Here is a 16,510-nt window from a genome sequence, read left to right on the forward strand (position 1 = left end):
CCTTTGGCCTGGCAGATCTCATCATCTCATTTTTGTACTTGTTGTTTGGCCAGAATAATTAAGGATCAAGGAAATGCTCTCTACATTTAAACACACAGCTTTGCTGAACCAGCAGTAAATGAAACAAGTGGGAACAATTCTCAACTGGCTCACTTTATGGTTCAACTTTCTGAGTAATTGAACCCTACATTTTCCCCTAATCTGTTGCCATGAAGGAAAACCATCATGTAACTTAGAAGCAGTGACAGTTTTCCAGAAACACTACTGGATTCAGGGTTCAAAGACCTACATTACTGCCTTGACTGTGTCACTACTTGGCTGTGTGAACTGAGGAATGGCCTCCAGTTCAGTTCAGTTGCTCATTCATGTCCAACTCTTTGCGACCCCATGGACTGCATCATGCCAGGCCTCCCAGTCCATCACCAATTCCCAGAGCCTACTCAAACTCATTCCATCACGTCGGTGATGCCACCCAACCATCTCATCCTCTGTTGTCCCCTTCTCCTCCCACCTTCAATCTGTCCCAGCATCAGGATCTTTTCCAGTGAATTGGTTCTTCACATCAGGTGGCTAGAGTATTGTAGTTTCAGCTTCAGCATCAGTCCTTCCAATGAATATTCAGGACTGATTTCCTTTAGGATGGATCTCCTTGCAGTCCAGGTGACTCTCCAGAGTCTTCTTCAACACCACAGTTCAAAAACATCAATTTTTCTGCACTCAGCTTTCTTTATAGTCCAACTCTCACATCCATACATGACCACTGGAAAAACCGTAGCCTTGACGAGACCGACCTTTGTTGACAAAGTAATGTCTCTCCTTTTTAATATGCTGTCTATGTTGGTCATAACTTTCCTTCCAAGGAGTAAGCATCTTTTAATTTTATGGCTGCAGTCACCATCTGCAGTGATTTTGGAGCCCAAAATAATAAAGTCAGCCACTGTTTGCACTGTTTCTCCATCTGTCTGCCATGCATGATGGGACCAGATGCCATGATCGTAGTTTTCTGAATGTTGAGTTTTAAGCCAACTTTTTCACTTTCCTCTTTCACTTTCATCAAGAGGCTCTTTAGTTCTTCTTCACTTTCTGTCATAAGGGTGATGTCATCTGCATATCTGAGGTTATTGATATTTCTCCTGGCAATCTTGATTCCAGCTTGTGCTTCATCCAGCCCAGCGAAGTAGTAAACATATTCAAAACATCCCAGGTAGTTCAAATGGTAAAGAATCTGCCCGCAGTGTGGGAAGCCTGGGTTTGATCCCTGGGTTGGGAAGATTCTCTGGAGGAGGGCATGGCAACACACTCCAGTATTCTTGCCTAGAGAATCCCATGGACAGAGGAGCCTGGTGGGTTAGAGTCCATGGACTTGGAAAGAGTTGGACATGACTAAATGACTAACACACACATACACACAAACATATACAAAAGTAAGAAGACTGGCTTAATAAGCTGTGTATGCTATGTATTCATCACCAACTTTATATTTTTTTCTTTCTTTTTTTAAATTTTTTTTATTAGTTGGAGGCTAATTACTTCACAACATTGCAGTGGGTTTTGTCATACACTGACATGAATCAGCCATAGAGTTACACGTATTCCCCAAACCGATCCCCCCTCCCACCTCCCTCTCCACCCAACTCCTCTGGGTCCTCCCAGTGCACCAGGCCTGAGCACTTGTCTCATGCATCCCACCTGGGCTGGTGATCTGCTTCACCATAGATAATATACATGCTGTTCTTTCGAAACACCCCACCCTCACCTTCTCCCACAGAGTCCAAAAGTCTGTTCTGTACTTCCGTGTCTCTTTTTCTGTTTTGCATATAGGGTTATCGTTACCATCTTTCTAAATTCCATATATATGTGTTAGTATACTGTAATGTTCTTTATCTTTCTGGCTTACTTCACTCTGTATAATTGGCTTCAGTTTCATCCATCTCATTAGAACTGATTCAAATGAATTCTTTTTAACGGCTGAGTAATATTCCATGACATCACCAACTTTAATAATTATCAACTCAAGGCTATCATGTGTCATCTCTGCCCCCATCTACTTCTCTCTGTTACCAGATTTTTTTGTATGTGGATAATATTTTTCTTTCAATTTTATTGTGATATATTTGGCATACAGCACTGTATAAATTTAAAGTGACTTACCTTATGAATGTTGTGAAATGATTACCATAGTCAGTTTAGTTAACATCTGTCATCTCACATAGATACATAAAGGAAAAAGAAACAATTTCCTTGTGATGAAAACTTTTTGAATTTATTTTCTTAGCAACTCTCAAATATACCATATAGCAATATAAATATATTCATCATGTTATACATTACATTCACAGTACAAATTTAATTAATAACTAGAAGTTTGTCCCTTTTGATCACCTTCATCCAGTTAATCTTGAAGATCACATTTGAAGCAAATATCAGACATTGTGTGATTCATTTGTGAGTATTTTAGTATGTATCTCTAAGTGATAAGAACTGTTTTAGATATTGTGTGTGTGAGTGTGTGTGCTCAGTCATGTTAGACTCTTTGTGACTCCATGGACTGTCGCCCAACAGGCTCCTGTGTCCATCGGATTTCCCAGGCAAGAATATTGGAGTGGATTGCCATTTCCTCCTCCAGTTGATCTTCCCGACCCATGGGTCAAACCCGCATGTGTTGAGTCTCCTGCATTGGCAGGCATATTCTTTACCAGTATGCCACCTGGGAAGCCCATTTTAGAGATTGTCATACCTCAAAAATTTATTTAATAATAGCAGATATTCAATCACTATTCAGGTTTCCTTGATTGTCTTATACTTTTCTTTGTAGTTTGTTTATTTGAATCAGGCTCTGTGCATTACAATTGGTCTTTTAAGTGTCTCTTAAGCTATATAGATCCCTCTCCATACATGAGAAAAATTCTTTTAAAATGTGCTTTTCAGAAAGATAACTAAAGTCTAGCCACATAGAAACCTCTTCACTGGGAATTAAATTTGGATGAAGTGAGTAATTAGATAACAGTATTATCAAACAGGTCAGTTTTCATTCCAGTCCCAAAGAAAGGCAATGCCGAAGAATGTTCCAGCTACTACACAATTGCACTCATTTCACACGCTAGCAAAGTAATGCTCAAAATTCTCCAAGCCAGGCTTCAACAGTATGTGAACCGTGAACTTCCAGATGTTCAAGCTGGATTAGGAAAGGCAGAGGAACCAGAGATCAAATTGCCAACATCCACTGGATCATCGAAAAAGCAAGAGAGTTTCAGAAAAACGTCTACTTATACTTATTGACTATGCCAAAGCCTTTGACTGTGTGGATCACAGCAAACTGTGCAACATTCTTGAAGAGATGGGAATACCAGACCACCTGACCTACCTCCTGAGAAATCTGTATGCAGGTCAAGAAGCGACAGTTAGAACCAGGCATGGAAAACAGACTGATACCAAATAGGAAAAGGAGTACGTCAAGGTTGTATATTGTCATTCTGATTATTTAACTTATATGCAGAGTACATCATGCAGAATGTCAGACTGGATGAAGCACAAACTGGAATTAGGATTGCCAGGTGAAGTATCAATAACCTCAAATATGCATATGATACCACCCTTATGGCAGAAAGTGAAGAGGAACTAAAAATCCTCTAAATGAAAGTGAAAGAGGAGAGTGAAAAAGTTGGCTTAAAGCTCAACATTCCAAAGCTAAGATCATGGCATCCAGTCCCATCACTTCATGGCAAATAGATGGGGAAACAATGGAAACAGTGAGAGACTTTATTTTCTTGGACTCCAAAATCACTGGAGATGTTGACCACAGCCATGAAATTAAAAGACGCTTGCTTCTTGCAAGAAAAACTATGACTGACCTAGGCAGCATATTAAAAAACAGAGACATTATTTTGTTAACAAAGGTCCGTCTAGTTAAAGCTGTGGTTTTTTCAGTAGTCATGTATGGATGTGAGAGTTGGACTATAAAGAAAGCTGAGCACCAAAGAATTGATGCTTTTGAACTGTGGTGTTAGAGAAGACTCTTGAGAGTCTCCTTGGACTGCAAGGAGAGCCAACCAGTCAATCCTAAAGATCAGTCCTGCATATTCATTGGAAGGATTGATGCTGAAGCTGAAGCTCCAATACTTTGGCCACCTGATGCAAAGAACTGATTCATTTGAAAAGACCCTGATGCTGGGAAAGATTGAAGGCAGAAGAAGAAGGGGATGACAGAGGATGAGATGGTTGGATGGCATCACCAACTCAATGGACATGAGTTTGTGCAAGCTCCAGGAGTTGGTGATAGACAGGGAGGCCTGGCGTGTTGCAGGCAGTTCATGGGTTTGCAAAGCGTTGGACATGACTGAGTGACTGTATTTAACTGAACTGATTATCAAACATCATTTATCGTGTGTCAGGAAGTAGGCTAGGCATATTAGTAATAACAATAGCTTAACACTGGTTGCTTAGTTCATACCAGGCACTATACCATAATTTTTCATAAGTTACCTTCAGTATTTTTACATTTGGAGGTTAATTTTGTTATTCCCATTTTATGGATGAAGAAATTAAGACTCCTTGAGTTAAGTGACATACCTGAACTTTTAGCCATCCAACAAGTGGCAGAATCAGGATATTCACTTAGATTTTTTTCTGACTCCAGAATGTGCATTCTTTCCAAACTGTTATACCAAATATTTTTCTCCTCAGATGTCAGTCACCTTAACAAGTGCTTTATTTCTTTTGGCAGCTGGCGATTTACATTTTACCTAATTATTACCATTGCTGGAATTGCATTTCTTTATGATGTAAGTTTTCTTTTTGATATATGTTTGACTGTAATTTGTCTTAAATTTTAAAAATTCCTGCTTATGAATTCCTTGAGATATACTTTCAATAAGGTAACCAGCTTTTAAACCTCTACTCACTCCAATCAATTGTTTATGAAGACTTTCATTACTTGCCCATTGGAAATAAAATCTCTCCTTATCATATTCCCTTTGCATTGTTTGTTATAGTAATTATTAAATGATTATCTCATTAAGTGATATATAAAATTAATAGTAAATTGTTAACAGAAAAAAAGATAACTAGCTTTTGGGGATGTCTCTAAAGATTCTTTTAAGATTTCTCTTAAGATATTTTGTTGCTATGTATATTTCAAGATTTTTTATTGCTACAGAAGCAGTAATCTAATTGGTCCAGAAACAATTAGAAGAGGCACTTGTTTGAAATAAATAATTTCCTTTGAGAATCAGGGCTTTTATTGATCCCAGACTCACTAGAACTCTTGCATGTCACAGAGGTATTGTATAAGAACAAGTAGAAATACCTGCGGAAGCAGGAAGATACTGCTGGGGGAGCAGGAATGTGATGAAAGTATCTCACTGTGCATGTTTCCTCTCTATCAGCGACATCAGGAAGGGCTTAGGTTTCTGCTGAAATCAGCCTTTGACTCTGAACAAAGTTTCTCTTGGTTCCTTGCTTTTTTCAGAAACCTTGGGTATATGACCTGTGGGAAGTTTGGAATGGCTATCCCAGACAGGTAAGTCCCCCTGATGTAGTCCCTCCCCTCCTCAGCAGCTTGCTCCCCGAGTTCGGCCTGAGTCCCTTTCTGCTCTCTGTCCACTTTCATGCAGTCCTTAGCGCTTTGTCTACTGGAGCTTACTCATTCGTGTTCGTTACTTACCCATCACTTGTCTAATTCCTTTACTTTGTTTATGGTTAATGTAATTATATATTTAAATTTACCATCTTACTGTTTATTTTCTACTTGTATCACTGGATACATTTCCTTTTTTGGTACTCTCTTATTACTTTTTTTATAGGACAGTGAAGTTTTTAAAATTATTATTTTTTAATTTTTTAAATTTATTTATTTATTTATTTTACTTTACAATATTGTATTGGTTTTGCCATACATTGACTTGAATCCTCCATGGGTGTACAGGTGTTCCCCATCCTGAACCCCCATCCCACCTCCCTCCCCATCCCATCCCTCTGGGTCATCCCAGTGCACCAGCCCCGAGCACCCTGTATCATGCATAGAACCTGGACTGGTGATCTGTTTCACATATGATAATTTACATGTTTCAAGGCCATTCTCCCATATCATCTTGCCCTTGCCCTCTCCCACAGAGTCCAAAAGACTGTTCAATACATCTGTGTCTCTCTTGCTGTCTCGCATACAGGGTTATTGTTACCATCTTTCTAAATTCCACATATATGCGTTAGTATACTATATTGGTGTTTTCCTTTCTGACTTACTTCACTCTGTATAATAGACTCCAGTTTCATCTACCTCATTAGAACTGATTCAAATGTATTCTTTTTAATAGCTGAGTAATAGTCCATTGTGTATATATACCACAGCTTTCTTCTCCATTCATCTGCTGATGGACATCTAGGTTGCTTCCATGTCCTGGTTATTATAAACAGTGCTGCAATGAACATTGGGGTTCAAATTATTACTTTATTTCTTCCCTTATATTAGCCTTTCAGTTATGCAGGCATTAGTGGTAAAGAACCTGCTTGTCAGTGAAGGAGATAAGAGACATGGGTTCAATTCCTGGGTTAGGATGATTCCCCTGGAGGAAGGCATGGCAACCTACTCTGGTATTCTTGCCTGGAGAATACCATGGACAGAGGAGCCTGGCGGACTATAGTCCATAACGTCTGAAAGAGTCAAACACGACTGAAGTGACTTAGCATGCATGCACACATTCTTTGAGTAGTTTTCCCAGACATTACCTTTTGCACTCTTCAGTTATTAGAGTCTAATACAAACTGATGCTCTTACCTCTTTCCAGTCAGTGAAAGGCCATCAGATTGCGCCTGTGTCCTCCTTGAGACCTTTAAAGTCTGTGGGTCACGACCATGACTGATCTGTAAATGTCGGTGTGCCCTCTCCTTGCTGGCCCTGGCGCTTTGCACTTCCGCACCTCCTTCTGGCGCTACTATCCTCGTGGCTGAAGGAGCCCCTTTGGCTTGATTGTCTGGAAATATCATCATTTTACCCTATTTTTAAAAAGTTTTCCTGGGCATAGAATTCTAGGTTACTAGTTATTTTCTTTGAGCACTTTAAAGATGCCATTCCATTGTCTTCTGGATCCCCTCAGTTTCTTTAATTCAGTTGTCCGTTTTATTTTTGCTTCTTTGAATGATGTCTTTTTATTCCTCTGTTTTAAACATTTTGTATTTGTCTATCAGCAGTATGATTGTGATAGGCATAAATGTCATCATCTTTGAATTTATCCTGCTTATTGTCCATAGTAATTCTTGAATATGTAGCTTGATATCTTAAGTACATTTTGAAAAATTCTTAGTGGTTGCTTCTGTTCTTTTTTTCTCTCTCCTCTCTTTCTGGAATTTCAATTTACAAGTGTGCTAATATGCTAGACTTTTACACTAGGTCCCAAGTCTCTTACATGCATTTTCTCATATTTTTTATCCTCTGCCTCACTGCTTCAATCTATAGGAACACAGTTCTCCACAGATCTCTTGCATTTCTGCATGTCATATGAAGTGAACCACAGGCTGACTTCTGTTCTGTATTGTCTTTTGAAAGATGTTTGTATGGCAAACAAGCTTGGAAGATGGAGGCAGTCTCTCCTCTGGAACAGTGGATATACATATTATTCTCCATTATGAAAGATTTAGGTTCCCTATTTCGGGATTCCACTCTGGTAACAAAACCCACTGCATGTGCAAATGTCAGTTCAGTTCAGTTGCTCAGTCATGTCCAACTCTTTGCGACTCCTTGGACTGCAGCATGCCAGGTGTCCCTGTCCATCACCAACTCCCAGAGCTTACTCAAACTCATGTCCATCAAGTCAGTGATGCCATCCAACCATCTCCTCCTCTGTCGTCCCCTTCTCCTCCTGCTTTCAATCTTTCCCAGCATCAGGGTCTTTTCTAGTGAGTCAGTTCTTCACATCAGGTGGCCAAAGTATTGGAGCTTCAGCTTCAGCATCAGTCCTTCCAATGAATATTCAGGACTGATTTCCTTTAAGATAGACTGGTTGGATCTCCTTGTAGTCCAAGGGACTCTCAAGAGTCTTCTGCACAGTTCAAAAGCATCAGTTCTTTGGCACTCACCTTTCTTTATAGTCCAACTCTCACATCCATACATGACTACTGGAAAAACCATAGCTTTGACTAGATCGACCTTTGTTGGTAAAGTAATGTCTCTGCTTTTTAATATGCTGTCTAGGTTGATCATAGCTTTTCTTCCAAGGAACAAGCGTCTTTTAATTTCATGGCTGTGGTCACCATCTCCAGTGATTTTGGAGCCCCCAAGATAGTCTGTCACTGTTTCCATTGTTTCCCCATCTATTTGCCATGAAGTGATTGGACTGTATGCCATAATCTTAGTTTTCTGAATGTTGAGCTTTAAGCCAACTTTTTCACTCTCCTCTTTCACTTTCATCAAGAGGCTCTTTAGTTCTTCACTTTCTGCCATAAGGGTGGTGTCATCTGCATATCTGAGGTTATTGATATTTCTCCTGGCAATCTTGATTCCAGCTTGTGCTTCATTCAGCCTGACATTTCACCTGATGTACTCTGCATAGAAGTTATATAAGCAGGGTGACAATATACATCCTCAACAATATACTCCTTTCCCAATTTAGAACCAGTCTTGTTCCATGTCCAGTTCTGTTACTTCTTGACCTGCATACACATTTCTCAAGAGGCAGGTAAGGTGGTCTGGTATTCCTATCTCTTCAAGAATTTTCTAGTTTGTTGTGATCCACACAGTCAAAGGCTTTGGCATAGTCAATAAAGCAGAAGTAGATGTTTTTCTGGAACTCTCTTGCTTTTTCGATGATCCAGTGGATGTTGGCAATTTGATCTCTGGTTCCTCTACCTTTTCTAAATGCAACTTGAACCTGAAAGTTCTTGGTTCTTGTACGGTTGAATCCTGACTTAGAGAATTTTGAATATTATTTTGCTAGTGTGTGAGAGAGTAGAAATGTGTGGTAGTTTGAGCATTCTTTGGCATTGCCTTTCTTTGGAAATGGAATGAAAACTAACCTTTTCCAGTCCTGTGGCCACTGCTGAGTTTTCCAAATTTGGTGGCATATTGAGTGCAGCACTTTCACAGCATCATCTTTTAGGATTTGAAATAGCTCAATTGGAATTCCATCATCTCCAGTAGCTTTATTCGTAGTGATGTTTCCTAAGGCCCACTTGACTTCTCATTTCACGGTGTCTGACTCTAGGTGAGTGATCACACCATCGTGGTTATCTGGATCTTGAAGATCTTTTTTGTATAGTTCTGTGTATTCTTACCACCTCTTCTTAATGTCTTCTCCTTCTGTTAGGTCCATACCATTTCTGTCCTTTATTGTGCCCATTTTTGCATGAACTGACCCTTTTGTTTAGCCATGGGAATTGGAATGGGAGAACTGGCCCAAATATTGTTAATCTGGCAACTATAGTACTGTGAAAAATAAACTATCCTTTATCTCTGACCCAGGAGTCTCATATATCCTACCAGCATTCATGAAACTGTGGCAAGATAACTTGCAAGTAGGGTAAAATCATAGACACTTCACAGCTCTGGATATTTTCTACTTCATGTCCTCTGGATCACAGTACATTTTTCAGCAGTGTCTAATCTGCTCTGAAATACATCCTTTGAGTTCTCAATTTTAGTTATGGTATTTTTCAGTTCTCAAATTTTCACTTAATTCTTTTTCATGGATTCCAGTTCTCTATTAAAAATTCTCATTAATTTTTAAAAATAACCTTAAAAACCTAGTTAATTTTAAAAGTCATTTTAAAGTCATAGCCTGATAAATCCAATATCTTGATCAAGTGTTTTCTTTCTTATTCCTGTCCCCTTTTGCTTGATAACTTTTGGTTGAATGATAGACATTGCATATGAAAAATTATACTTAGGAATGATATTATCTACCCCCTGAATGGACTTATTTTCACTTCTGTTAAGCAGTTAGAGTTGAAACAGATCATCTTAAGTTTTATATGTTTTGAAGTGATTTTATGTGAATTCCAGTCTTTGTGAAGGCAGATGTGTTTGTATATGACTCATCTGTATTTCTAGGGAATTCTCTTAGAGTGGCTTTAAATAAGAGGTTATAGTGTTTACCGGGACTCCTTTCCCTGGCTGGCCCTGAACATCAGTTTGCTTCCTCGCATTATAAGATTGCCAAAAGTCCTACTCAACTTCTGCTTAGAAATTTGAGCTGGTGTTTTCTAGAAACTCTCTTTTATTTATTTCAATTGCACTTTTTCTGTGTTTGAAATAACATTGTGTTTGAATATCTAGGTATTTTCTTTTCACTATATTTTTAAGATAAAGGAATGTTTATATCTCAGGGAATATAGAGAGTATAGAGTCTCTGGGCTCAATAGTGCTCGTAAATCAGCAAACACGGACTTTATGCCATACATAGGTGTAGTTTTCTTTGAAATTATCCTGTGTAGGGTCTGTAGTACTTCTTGAATTAACGATGCACTAGAAATAAAAGATTACATTTAATGCATTTTTCTTCTCTTTGAAATTTTGGCTCCATGGGATGCTTCAGGATGCTTTAGTTGTTCTTTGGTACCTTCAAACAGATATTATCTGTACTTTTCCATATTTTTGAAGTAGTTCTCATGAGGAGGGTTAGTCTCAAACAGACTTGTTTGTCATAGAAGAAAGCAGAAGTTCTCTTTCTTTTATGGCCTTATCAAGGATGATGAGTTGATCAGAAAACTATTCCATTTAATGTATTAGCCTTACTCTTCACTTCTCAGGTGTGCCAGTTTATGCTGGTGCATAATAACTCATCACCAAAACTTAGTACTTAAAACAACAACCATTTATTTGCTTATGATTTGGATTAGCAATTTGGGCTAGGCACAGCCAAGCAGTTCTTTTCCATCTGGTGTTAGCTGAGTTCATTAATGTATTTTCAGTTAGTTGACAGGCTGATTAGGGGATAGCACATGTGCCCTCATTTGTATTTTTGTCAGTGGACATCTTGATTCTCTACTTTATGGCCTCCAATAGGGTAGCTCAGGTTTCTTGTTGTTGTTCAGTCGTGTCCAGTCGTGTCCAGCATTTTGAGACCCCTTGGACTGCAGCACACCAGGCCTCCCTGTCCCTCACCATCTCCCAAAGTTTGCCCAAGTTCATGTCCATTGCATTGGTGATGCCATCCAGCCATCTCATCCTCTGATACCCTCTTCTCCTTCTGCCCTCAGTCTTTCCCAGCAACAAGTCTTCTCCAATGAGTCGGCTGTTTGTATCAGATGACCAAAATACTGGATGCTTCAGAATCAGTCCTTCCAATGATTATTCGGGGTTGATTTCCTTTAAGCTTGACTGGTTTGGTCTCCTTTCTCTCCAAGGGATTTTCAGAAGTCTTCTCTAGCACCAGAGTTCAAAGGCATCAATTCTTTGGCACTCTGCCTTCTGTATGGTCAAGTTTTCACAACCATATATGACCACTGGGAAGACCATAGCATTGACTATGTGGCTTTTGATGGCAGAATAATGTCTCTGCTTTTCAACATACTGTCTAGGTTTCTCATAACTTTCCTGCCAAGAAGCAATTGTCTTCTGTTTTCATGGCTGTAGTCACCATTCTCAGTGATTTTAGAGCCCAAGAAGAGGAAATCTGTTACTTTTTCCACCTTTTCCCTGTCTATTTGCCATGAAGTAATGGGGCTGGATGCCATGATCTTTGTTTTTTTAATATTTAGTTTTAAGCTGGCTTTTTCACTCTCTTCCTTCACCCTCATCAACAGGCTCTTTAGTTCCTCTTCACTTTATGCTATTAGAGTGGTATCATCCACATGTCTGAGGTTGTTGATATTTCTCCCACATACCTGATTCCAGTTTGTAACTCATCCAGCCCGGCATTTCTCATTATGGGCTCAACACATAGGTTAAGCAAACAGGTGACAACAGACATCCCTGTCGTACTCCTTTCTAAATCTTGAACCAATCAGTTGTTCCATATAGGGTTCTAACTGTTTCTTCTTGACCAGCATACAGGTTTCTTAGGAGACAGGTAAGATGGTCTGGCATTCCCATCTCTTTAAGAGCTTTCTGCAGTTTATTATGATCCACACAGTCAAAGGCTTTAGCCTCAGGTTTCTTACTTGGTGCTTATGAGGTCTCTGATTGCATCATATTTGCTATGTCCCCTTGACCAATGCCCAGAATTCAAATTCCTGGTCATGTTGGAGGCGACTTTACCAGGACATGAATATGAGGTGAGATTCATTGAGGGCATTAACATTACAACCCATCACACCAAGTAATATAATGTCTCAGCTTATCTAAAAGAAGCACACCACCCCTTGCTTTAAAGAAAACTCTAGCCGTAGGAATTTCATTCTATTTTTTAGGAGACACTTTTAGACTACCTAAATAATTGTATATATTTTACTACTGTCCCATTTGAGAATGGGCCAATTTGGGTCACCAGCTTGTTACCGGAAAAGAGGTTAGGACATCAGATTTGAGTAGTACTCAACAAACATAAAACAAGGTATTTTGTTGAGCCAGCAAAACAAATTTCCATCTAATTTAACTCTCAGTCAACTGAAAGAATGCAGTTACACCTGTTGTAGTTTTATTAAATTTTAAACAAAACATTTAACTTGATTTTGGAATTCTTGTCCCCCTTTTTAGAAAGAAAATGCCTCAAAATATTGTCTCTAATTACTTCTCAGAAGTTGGAATGTAAAATATTATTATTTGAGAGGAATTTGTGGTATATAAGCTTCCCTGGTGGCTCAGCTGGTATCAGAATCCAGCTGAGAATCCCCCTGCAATGTGGGAGAATTGGGTTCAATCCTTGGTTGGTAAGATCCCCTGGAGAAGGGAAAGGCTACCCGCTCTAGTATTCTGGCCTGGAGAATTCCATGGACTGTATAGCCAAATAGGTATAAACAATATTTTTAATCCTTAAAATGAGTTGTTTATATGGTGGCATTAAAATAGTGAATACTCTTATTTTCCTCAGCCCTTGCTGCCATCCCAGTACTGGTACTACATTTTGGAGATGAGTTTTTATTGGTCTCTCTTATTTAGCCTTGGTTCTGATATCAAGAGGAAGGTAAGTGTCTTATTTACAAAGCTGCTTTATCCATTTTTTTCAAAAATGTTCTTCCCCCTTCCCCAGATCTAATCTTTAAATTATATTTTTTTTGTGTTCTTAGTTCTTGTTGATAGGTTGTTTTTTTTTTTGTTTTTGTTTTTGTTTTACTTTTATAGCACATAGAATAGTGCAAATATGCTCACTCTTTGGTTACTTGATAATTTGTAGTGAAATATAAAAACTTTAACTTTGAAGTTCCACTCTTGTTCGATGAGAAAAGGACTCTCCTTTATGATGTCTGTTTCCTTCTCTTGGTGTTCGAATTTAGTGTTCTTCAGTGCAAAGAAAAGTGCTAGTAGTTTTAATTCTACAACCATATCTTTTAGTTGATTACAGACTACTTGATTCTTTGATGTATTCAGTGATTTTGAAAACATTTTTTTTGCTCTGCACTCTCTGTGCAGTCACTGACTTTCTTGTGTGCACGAGCGGTACAGGTCAAATGACAAATACTCTTGGCATGTACTTTATATGTTATGCTCTACATAAAAGATCCATTTGTAGCAAAATTCATATGATAAATAAAATTAAGTGGAATTCGTATTAAGGAGCTAAAACCAAGCTGGCTTGACTAAATGATGTTTAAGTGATGGTGTACATTATCTACCACTAAGGGGCACAGTCAGCTGCTCAACTGAAGATCTAAAAAGAAACTTACAGAATAAACCATAAGAACATAGTGTGGAAAATCTGATTGAAATGATTTCCTTTTCCAGAAAACTTGATCACTATAGTTTAATTATTATTAACTTAGGTTAGGCTAAGAATATGCCAAATTTTAATTGAAGCATTTTCTCAAGAGATAGAATTGAAAATAATCGTTATTTAGAAGGTCTTAATAGACAGACTCAGGTAGGATGACCCCGTAATCATCCTTTTCCCACTTTTGAGCCTTTGATTTTTTTTCAATAGTTGCTTTCTCTTTATTATATACAGGTCCATAGCACCTTTCAAAAAATTAAATATAGATTTACATCATATATTTAAAAATATATTTTTTCAGAGACAAAAAACTGTTAAGAATTGGGTAAAGCACAGGCTCTGAAGTCACACTGCCTGAGTGTAGATCCTGTCTTCACCACTCACTAACATTTTGAGTTAGTTGATTATATTCACTAAACTTAATCTTCTCATATATAGAGTTAAAAATAGTTTCTATCTCCTCTAGTTGTTGTGAGGATTAAACAAGTTAATCCATATAAATCACTTTCTGGTATATAGAAAGTACTCAATAAATTAGGCTGTTATTGTTCCTTTTTTTTTTTTTTTACTTTGGCTACAAGGAAACTGAAATTTTAAGTTTTTTTAAAAGCATTAAAAAAAATTTTTTTTAATGCGAAGTCAAGTGGGCCTTAGGAAGCATTACCATGAACAAAGCTAGTGGGGGTGATGAAATTCAGGTTGAACTATTTCAAATTCTAAAAGATGATGCTGTGAAAGTGCTGCACTCAATATGCCAGCAAATTTGGAAAACTCAGCAGTGGCCACAGGACTGGAAAAGGTCAGTTTTCATTCCAATCCTAAAGAAAGTCAATGGCGAAGAATGTTCAAACTACCACACAATTGCACTCATTTTACATGCTAGCGAAGTAATGCTTAAAATTCTCCAAGCCTGGCTTCAACAATATGTGAACCGGGAACTTCCAGATGTTCAAGCTGGCTTTAGAAAAGGCAGAGAAACCAGAGATCAAATTGCCAACATCCATTGGATCATAGAAAAAGCAAGAGAGTTCCAGAAAAACATCTACTTCTGCTTTATTGCCTACACCAAAGCCTTTGACTGTGTGGATCACAAGAAACTGTGGAAAATTCTTAAAGAGATAGGAATACCAGACTGCCTTACCTGCTTCCTGAGAAATCTGTATGCAGGTCAAGAAGCAACAGAACTAGACATGGAACAACAGACTGGTTCCTAATTAGGAAAGGAGTATGTCAAAGCTGTATATTGTCATCCTGCTTATTTAACTTCTGTGCAGAGTACATCATGTGAAATGTCAGGCTGGATGAAGCACAAGCTGGAATCAAGATTGTTGGAAGAAATATCAATAACCTCAGACATGCAGATGATACAACTCGAAAGACAGAAAATGAAGAGGCACTTTAGAGTCTCTTGATGAAAGTGAAAGAGGAGACTGAAAAAGCTGGCATAAAACTCAACTTTCAAGAAAATTAAGATCATGGCATCTGGTCCCATCACTTCATTGCAAATAGACGGGGAAATGATGGAAACAGAGACTTTATTTTCTTGGGCTCCAAAATCACTGCAGATGGTGACTGCAGCCATGAAATTTAAAAGATGCTTGCTCCTTGCAAGAAAAGCTATGATCAACCTAGGCAGCATTTTAAAAAGCAGAGACATTACTTTGCTGACAAAGGTCCATGTAGTCAAAGCTATGGTTTTTCCAGCAGTCATGTATGGATGTGAGATTTCTTTCTATAAAGAAAGCTGAGCACTGAAGAATTGATGCTTTTGAACTGTGGTGTTGAAGATTCTTGAGAGTCTCTTGGACTGTAGGGAGAACAAACCAATCAATCCTAAAGGAAATCAGTCCTGAGTATTCATTGGAAGGACTGATGCTGATGCTGAAGCTGAAGCTCCAATACTTTTGCCACCTGATGCAAAGAACTGACTTATCAGAAAAGACCCTGATGCTGGGAAAGATTGAAGGCAGGAGAAGAGGATGACAGAGGATGGGATGGCAGGATGGCATCACCAACTCAATGGAAATGAGTTTGTGTAAGCTCTGAGAATTGGTGATGGATAGGGAAGCCTAGTGTGCTGCAGTTCATGGGGTTACAAAGAGTCAGACACGACTGAGCTACTGAACTGAACTGAAAAACATTTTAATGAAGATATTCACATACCATACAACTCTTCTATCTAAAGTACATAATACAATGGCTTTTAGTATATTCGCAGGATTCTGCAGTCATCACTACAGTCAATTCTATTTCCATCAGCTCAGATAGAAATTCTGTACCCTTTAGCAGTTGCTCCCCATTTCTTCTAACCTCTACAGACCCAGGCAGCTGCTAACCTACTTTTTGTTTCTATGCATTTGCCTCTTTTGGATATTTTATATAAATGTAGTCATGCAATATTTGTGTTTTTTTGTATTAGGTTGATGCAAAAGTAATTGTGGTTTTGCATTGTTGAACTTTCCCATTTGATATTGAAATACATTCTTAAATAAATTGTGATAATATTATACATCATTGTAATGCACATTTCTCACTGGTTTTTTTGCTAATGACTTAGCACTTGCTGTTTATTTTATATTTATTTTAGACTAGGGAAATGATGTTAGGCGAAAAGAAAATTTGAGCATTTTTCTTATTCGAGTTCAAAATGGGTCGTAAAGCAGCTGAGACAGCTCGCAAGGTCAATGACACATTTGGCCCAGGAAACTGCTAAT

General features: G+C 38.3%; 1 protein-coding gene across 1 annotated transcript in view; it reads left to right on the forward strand.

The window, feature by feature from the left end:
• Positions 1–16,510, forward strand: part of CERS3 (ceramide synthase 3) — a 138,467-nt gene that overhangs the window by 25,767 nt on the left and 96,190 nt on the right. The window contains exons 4-6 of the mRNA XM_065906885.1: positions 4,724–4,781; positions 5,468–5,518; positions 12,960–13,052. Coding sequence (XP_065762957.1) covers positions 4,724–4,781; positions 5,468–5,518; positions 12,960–13,052 — 202 coding nt within the window. The remainder of the gene's footprint in view (positions 1–4,723; positions 4,782–5,467; positions 5,519–12,959; positions 13,053–16,510) is intronic.

The sequence above is a fragment of the Muntiacus reevesi genome, chromosome 15, assembly GCF_963930625.1.
Source record: "Muntiacus reevesi chromosome 15, mMunRee1.1, whole genome shotgun sequence".
Classification (NCBI taxonomy): Eukaryota; Metazoa; Chordata; class Mammalia; order Artiodactyla; family Cervidae; genus Muntiacus; species Muntiacus reevesi.